Source organism: Andrographis paniculata, unplaced genomic scaffold, assembly GCF_009805555.1.
Source record: "Andrographis paniculata isolate CXL003 unplaced genomic scaffold, ASM980555v1 Contig79END, whole genome shotgun sequence".
Classification (NCBI taxonomy): Eukaryota; Viridiplantae; Streptophyta; class Magnoliopsida; order Lamiales; family Acanthaceae; genus Andrographis; species Andrographis paniculata.
In genome coordinates, this window is record NW_026137616.1 from 750,630 (window position 1) to 758,831 (window position 8,202).

At 31.2% G+C, this 8,202-nt stretch overlaps 1 protein-coding gene across 1 annotated transcript; it reads right to left on the bottom strand.

The window, feature by feature from the left end:
• Window positions 1–872: 872 nt before the first annotated feature.
• LOC127240132 (uncharacterized) lies at window positions 873–7,376 on the bottom strand. The gene is made up of 13 exons (XM_051258619.1): window positions 7,187–7,376; window positions 7,005–7,066; window positions 6,523–6,597; window positions 4,110–4,188; window positions 3,960–4,030; window positions 3,750–3,851; window positions 3,264–3,353; window positions 3,118–3,192; window positions 2,220–2,252; window positions 1,964–2,041; window positions 1,634–1,675; window positions 1,298–1,398; window positions 873–1,140 (listed from the first exon to the last, which is right to left on the bottom strand). Exons 1-13 carry the CDS (start codon window positions 7,239–7,241, stop codon window positions 1,119–1,121), a joined length of 885 nt encoding a protein of 294 aa, XP_051114576.1. The 5' UTR covers window positions 7,242–7,376; the 3' UTR covers window positions 873–1,118.
• Window positions 7,377–8,202: the final 826 nt, after the last annotated feature.

Consider the following 8,202-nt stretch of genomic DNA (forward strand, 5'->3'; position numbering starts at 1 on the left):
TTATTTATTTTTTAAATGAGAAGATAATTATAGTCATAATATGGATTGATTATTTCTAGTAAATTAAATTAAATTGTTTATTATTTTTTATATTATATTTAAAAATTATTTTATATTCAACAATTATATTATACAAACATTCAAATTCAAAATTCCAAACAAAAACACCCAAATAAAGAGTTGTTTAAAGAAAGAAGTCTAAACAAAAAAATCTTCTAAAATAAAATTTTATGATCAATTAACAAACTCATAATGATCGCATATGTTGTGGGTTATGTTTAAATAATTTATAATTTTGCTTAGGATAGTGATGGATTGAGTAGGATAGAACTCAAATTGAAACTTATCATTTTATACAAATAATCCTAAGTTTCCTAATTGTAAAATTAAATTTGTAACCAAAAATAAATAAATAAATAAAAATTGTAACAATCCTAAAAATTAATTTGTTTACATGACTGCTTTTGGAGAGAATCTGTTGTGGGCTTGGAACGAGTCCAAATCATTGCGTTGACTTAGACTATGTCAAATTCTTTCAACGTCAATTAAATCGAAGCACCTAATGCGTGTGTTGTTAAGAATATTTGTAAATATATATATATTCAATGTAACATAATAATATTTATATAAATTTTCCTTTTTAAGTGCACAGTGTGAAAGTAGAAATAAAAAAGATGATCAAATACTTAACCTAAAGAGTTTGCATACCATAAAATGGAAGTGTTATTAAATCATTTTGCCATCTCACTATGTTTTTTTACAATTAAAAAAGAAAAAATCAAATCCCAAGATTTTGATTTAAAAAATCTAATTCAATTGAATGACATATATATACATAAACTATGCAACTTGATGGATAGATAAAATAGACATTGGTCACCCAGAAATCACCAACTTAAATTATGAGAATTGAGACTATTCATAACAAATCAACCTTGTGAACTAAACAAAGGGTTCCAAACAATTTGATTTATATCTACATATCAAGGGTACCATGGAAACTGTAACAATGTCGAACACGGAACATTTCAAGAGCAACAATGGAGCTGCGCGCCGTGATTCTGTAAAGTTGAACAGGTGTTCTTACAATAATTTCAGGCGTACAAGTACGGTGGCATTCAACACTTGCTTGAATCAGCCCTGAAAGACAGGCAAAAGCATGTTCGTATGTTCGGGTAAAAAAGGGGGGAGAGAAGAGTATAATTGCAAATGCATTCAAGCAGTTACTGTGCCATCAATTATTGTCTTAACACTATCAAACGAATTTTGACAATTAGCAAGGAACACCGAGATTTACCTTCTCAAGGTTATATTGAACTTATCAGAACCATTTTCAACATTTCCTTCCGTCAATAAACTGTCTCCGGTGGAAAGAGAATCAGCAATCTCCTTAAGACCCTGGACACAGATCATCACCAGGTAGCAAGTTAGAACTAAGCAATGACAGATTTGGGTGCTGAGATGACCATATGATTAGACAATGAATATGAACTGGACTCGATACACAACTATAAAATCATTTTTGACTAATATACATGCCCACGTGAATATCATTAGATACTTTCAAATCATTTCCCATTTCTCTGAAATAGAATCAGGATAAAAAATAGCATAGAAAAAAATAATGAAGTACCATCAGACTTGGAACTGAGTTTCCAGGAACTTTCAGCTGATCCTGCAAAAGAGCAATTGAACAATAGGGTACAATTTCAGCAAAAAAATAAAAATAAATAAAATCAATTTTGGCACTACTCATCATTACTTAGTAGAACACCCATACACTTGATACTCTCACATGTTAAACTAATTCCCAAGATCCTATTCCCCTCAGAATTCGGATAGTAAAATATTCCGACCAAAATAACAAACCCAAGTATAAAGCTCATCTAATCCAGAATAATCCATAGCCATTCAACAAAATCACTTGTGTGACAGAACTGAAGAACCAGAAAGGATAACAAACCTGAAGCATGTCGGGCATTTTCACCTTTCTTCCACTAACAACGCTACATAGGTACAATACACCAGCATTTGCAAGCTTCTGCAGTAACAAACAGGACAAGAAATTAATACCTATATACACACTTGCAGAGATTTAATATTGTGGATAGGTTGGGTTCATTCTATGAGATTGTTAATCCCAAGAAACAAAATAAATGTTATATGAAGTTTAAAAAGCTATAGATTCAGCTATATTTTAAATGTAATAGCTATCCCACCTGTTTGCCTTCCAGTGAAAGTAGCTGACCATCCTGCAATATAATCCACAGAATAAGCAGTGAAGAAAAGACAGTACGAATATGGAGAGATAGCAAGCAATGAGAAAGACAACCATAAACATAGATATGAAAATGAGAGGCTGCATAGGAGTGAAAGACAACAATAAACATAGAAATAAAAATGCACAAGTAATCTGAAATATAAATATATCAAAACTAAGACATATCTCAGTTTTACAGAAGATGGCAAGAAAGAAGAGACAGCAGGCATATGTGAGTTACTTGTTGAAAAAGAAATTCCGACACCGCAAGGTAGTACACACAAGCAATTTTATCATACGTTTGTCAAATGTCAATAATAGAAGAGATGAGTGTGTCATTCAAACAGGCAAACAGCACAGTATAAACCTTAAATACTGTTTCAGAAAAATATAGGAAAGCAATCTCAACTCTCAATTACCATAGAAAGTGTTCGGATTGGGGTGTTAGTTCATAACCAATGAAAATACCTTTAAGATTTGTTAGCAGCTACTCCATACAGATGTATAACATGCTTACTCTAGAGTCTAGAATAGATATACATAGAAAACCAGAACCAACTACAATCAATTCAAAACCACACAACCTTCTCCCCGTGTCCCCCTTAACAACTAATTTTTGTCATCACTCATCAAGATGCATGCAACCTGTAAGTTACTAGAAAGAAATCCTGCTTGATACCATGCAGAAAGCATCAACACTTAATTACACCTTATTTTATTATTACTTAGGATTATGCCTGTGATCTTCAGAATTTTCTGCCGAAATTCAGAGAGTAAAACATATATCCAGTGCAATCAACATATGTCTTATATTAAATATATATGTATATATAAAGGCACTAAAGAAAAGTACACACCAAACCAGAAACCATCCTATGCAGGTCATCCAGATCGAATCCAATTTGAGAGAGATCACCACGCACATCATTGACCTGTTTCACATGCTCATATGATCATTCTTAACAATTCATTGGTAATGCTTTCAGTTTGACCCTAGATGTACCTCATTCCTGATGAGTTTGGAAATCTCCACTTGGTCATCGAGTTTCCCATCCAAGTTCTCTATTCTCTGAGTCAAATGCCTTTTTGTTGCCTGTTAAGAAAATTATTAACAGAACATCAAATCATATACAAGTTTCATATGATTTTGTCTCAATCAAGATGCATCAAGAAAATAAATTTTCCTGGAAACAGCATATAAAAGTTCAATCACAAAAGGTACAGCATAACTTGGCTTATGATGTTAATAAAGCAGTAGAAACAAAGAAAATATGAAACCAAAAGGGCACCAAAAAAATTATTACTCTCATCTCAAATCACAAAGAAACACTGTCGACAAAGCAATTGTAAGCAAGGCCAAAACACCCTCAAAGAAATTTGTCATCAGTATGCCATGGCATAAAAAGCATAGCAGATTACTATCACCTTTTGGAAATAATATGTAGAAGATATCGCAAAATTGATAGACCATATTAAAAGAGCAACTTACTGCAAGAGCATCTGAGACATGCTCCAAATGTTTTGTCAAGTTTTCAACAGCGTTTGCCATGCTGCGTTTTGTTACATACATTAGGTCTGAGAACGAAAAACCCTGAAACATGAAAATAATGAGTTAAACTGAAGCCAAAACATCATCGAATGAGTTCAGTTACAGAATTCAATAAAACAAAATTAATGCATAAATATGCAGTCCACCTACTTTCCACCACATGTATCCATAGCCCACAGCTCCTAATGCAGCAGCTGGCATAATTAAACCTGTTAAGTTACCTGTTACACCAAAAGAGGATGAGAAAAATTACAGTGTATTAAATCCCCAGCACTCAAGACATTTACATGAAACACTAACTTTGACCAGAGCCGCCATTGAGAACTGTGACCTGCCTAGATGAGGCAAGCTGACGAACCTCCATGGCTAAGCGGCGTACCTGCATGGAAATGGACCAAACAGCTTATATTTACAAAGAAATCAATTATAAAACGTGTAAGAAAACTATTGGTAGTATATAGTATATACTATGACATTATCTACTTGTTATCATCAACTGAATTTTTGATCCACTATATTAGATTATTTGCGCATCTAAATCTAATGTCGCTATTGATTCACATACTTTCCTGTAAAATGCAAGAACTCTCATCAATACTAAACTTACAATCCTTTAAGACTCTTCCTCCCATTTTAAATATAAAACAAGGAAACTCTTTTTAAACACAATGAACTTGAGCAATTTAAAATTGTTTCCAGTCTACTTATCTATGAGTACAACCACTTGTAAGTATTCATCACTTATTGTGTCTCATTTACTGTATACTTACACATATGTCACTCATTTCAATTATACTTATTTTTTGTTTATGTTGAGACATATTACAGTTAGGAAGTAAAGATAATGCATAATTGCATATATACAGTAACTGCATTTAAAATGGCATGCTCACTGTTAATGGCAATATTAAAAAAGTATAAAACTCTTTTCTAATTAGTCCTACTGTTAGTTCCTTGAAAAGTTTGACTCAATACCTCAATGTACTTTGTTTCCAATTCCAGGTTTTCTGCTATAATATGGCCCGTATGATACAGAATGTTGACTTTCTCACCAACCCATTTAATTCCTACATGAAATGCACATACTCGACAATTCTACACCACAAAATGCACATTCACCCTGCCAACTCTCAGCCAATTACGACTCATTTTCCAGCAGACAGAGATCTACTAAAGCCTTATTAAATTAACACTTATAATTTACTTTCACATTAAACAACGACCAAAACAATTACATGTTTCTAATAGATTTCACATAACCGTCTCACTTTTTCTTTAAACACATCTTCAAGTAGGTACTCCAGCCCAGATGTTATAAAGACCTAAAAAATAATTACCCATTCCACCTTAATATTAACCACCAAAGAAAACAAAAGCAGCTCATGGTTCCACATTACCATGAAAAAAAACCCATGTCTATTCAGTGCAATATTAGAACTATGTGCAAGATTTACTTACTATGCTTCCAGTGATTCAGTTCAGTTGAAGATTTACTTACTATGTGCAAGACAGTCTATTCAGTGCAATTTTAGAACTGATAAGCTAGATAGGTAGGAGAACTATAGAACTTTTCTAATCATAGTTGTCAATAGCGCGCTATAACGGCGTAGCGTAGCAGAAAGGCACTCTGCTGCTACGGCCGTTCCGCAATTCCGCGTTTACGAAATAGCGGTGTAGCAGCCTATAGCAGCACTCCGCTATGTTACACTATACCGCTATTGCAGCTTATTTGATTATTTTTTAACAGATAAATAATTGAAATCTAACTTTAACTTATAAAATGTATTTTTTTATTATAATATAGACAAAAAATATTTATCTTAAATCTTAACGAAATTTTTAAATTCATTCCGAAAAAAAGAAACAAGTTAGAAAGCCAAAAATTGCAAATTTTGATTTATATCAAGTATAACCAAAATTTGTTAGATCATTATGGTAGCAATGATGTCATTGGTCCTATTGTTTTGAATGATTCCAATGAGTGGTTAATTAAAGAAGTTGATAATTGCGAAGGATAATTTAGTCTTTGACAATGATAATTTGATTAGGGGAGTTGTTGATGCTAATAGGTCTGCTATCTACACTAAGATACAAACATCAATACATCAACAAGAAAGAAAACTATAGGTATTTAGGGAAATGATATTATACAAGGTGACGGACATATAATTGAATAAATTGATGATAATGAAGAAGAGGAAAAAATATATATAGACAAAAGTAATTAAATAGTGAAGTGAAAATGAGGAATAAAATTTTTTATCAGATTTTGAATCTGATTAGCTTTGATATATCTCTATTACACAATAGTGATCTAATTTTTTTTTTGCTTATATAACTATCTAATAGTTATGATCATATATATATATATATTGACATTTTATTGGTATGGGTGATAATTATGAAATTAATTTAAAGGTTTTTTTATGTATTTTTGTTATAATTTTGTATATATAATAATTATATATATATATTCTTAAATATTTAAATAGCGGTCATTCCGCTATCTTGCTATAGCATTTTAGATATTGGCAGCTACGCACCGCTATCCATGATTGACAACTATGTTTCTAATATCATAAAACATAGATCTATACATTCACTGCAGTATAGAAGTAACATTTATCATTCTTTCTCTTCTAATCAGTATATAATTGAATATGGGAGAGTCAAGAAAGAGAAAAGCATAGTATATATGTTGAGATTCTGATACCTGTGCAGCAATGGCATCTGAATAGTCAGAATCTCCATCCCCCTCCCCAGATTTCTCCATGCCTTTAACCAAATTCTGGAAATTGATACTATCCCAAATTCAAAAATTTGAAAATTTGATACATATATCCTATTAAAAATTTGTTGTTGAACAAAGTAATTCAAAAATATTAACATAAACATTACTTGTCACACAAGATCAAATAACAAAAAGCACATATCCAACTGTGTTCTAGTAGAAGTAAATACTCACTAAAGAAGGATGCTATCACTAGTCCTTAATATTCCCAAAAAGCATACAGTAAACAAGAAGACAACAGTTTTATTTCCCATAACTTAATGATGGAGAGTAAAATACCACAAATAAAAATTAACGTCATCATATATCCGATCATCATCAAGGAAATCATATCAAAACTCAACTCAGAACATAAAAGGACTCGTCAATATATGGAAAAATAAAAAACACAGAAAATTCAGAACCTGTAGTTCCCCCAATACGTCCGACAATTTTCCATTCTTCATCAATATAGTCCCAGTATAACCTAGTCCACATCAAATTAAAAAAGGCGAAATAGAAAATACACAAAAAACTTCGATTAGGATCAAATCAAACACAAAACACTGAAAAGAAACATAAAAATCAAATCCAGCAAAACTTATACCTGCTCCGAATATGAGAATAATCCTCGATAACCCCATACCAGTTTGCATAGCCATGGTTAATGGTTGCAGTCAACCCAAAAACCCACCCGATCGATTCACAGATGTGGTTTGATTTTCCTCCCTCACGGGCAGAGAACTTTGATAATTCGTAGGATCAATTCCTTCAAACTTCTTCCCCTGTTGCAACACTATCATTTGACGACGTCGTTTCGGATGAGGTGCTCGGCTGAAATCGTTAATTGGGCTACGTAATTTTATAATGGGCCACTTATTTATTTGAGCCCAGTTATTGATTTGAACCCAATTAATGAATTTTTTGTGTTTTATTTTAGATTTTGAATTTAAAATTTAATATAAACAGTATATATATTTTATAAGATAAAATAATATTTTTATAAATTCTAAGAGTTGAATATTAAAATAATTAGAAGAAATACAGAACAAGCATACAAATAGAATAATTAATCAATATAATATAAAATATGAATATGTGATAAAAACTATTTCAAATATAAAGTTAATTTTGTACATAAAAAAACATGTATAAATTAAATTCTTAATAAAATAAAGTAAGATAAATATATAATTAAAATAAAGAGATTAAAATAGTAAAAATGAGAAATCCCTTTATCATGTAAAAACAATTTAATTAAATATATAAAATAAATAAATAAGAGGGACTCAAAGTAATCAGGGCCCATAAGAAAAATAAATAAATAAATCTGGGCCCGTTGATATGGTTCGGGTCAAATTGACCCAGGTTTAGTGAACCGGTCATAAATATGAAAAAGTAAGCATCTAGCACAAGACCTTCACCTGGCGGGCGGGCTGAAGTCAACTTATTTTCTTAATTTCAATTTTTCCAAATTTCTTTGCGTTTTCTTAAAAAAAATAAATAAAAAATAAAAAATATATTTATAAAATATCCCATCAAATATTATTTTAATATTAAATTAAAATTAAAATTTCTCAAACTCAACACAAAAAAAAAACACCCAAAATTTACAACAAATAT

Bases quoted from the DNA above. Each gene is read 5' to 3' on its own strand.
- LOC127240132 (XM_051258619.1), bottom strand. From the start codon at position 7,241: ATGGCTATGCAAACTGGTATGGGGTTATCGAGGATTATTCTCATATTC. The intron at 7,067-7,186 runs GTATAAGTTTTG...GATGTGGACTAG, and splicing joins TATTCTCATATTCGGAGCAG to GTTATACTGGGACTATATTG. The intron at 3,193-3,263 runs GTACATCTAGGG...CATGTGAAACAG, and splicing joins CCAAACTCATCAGGAATGAG to GTCAATGATGTGCGTGGTGA.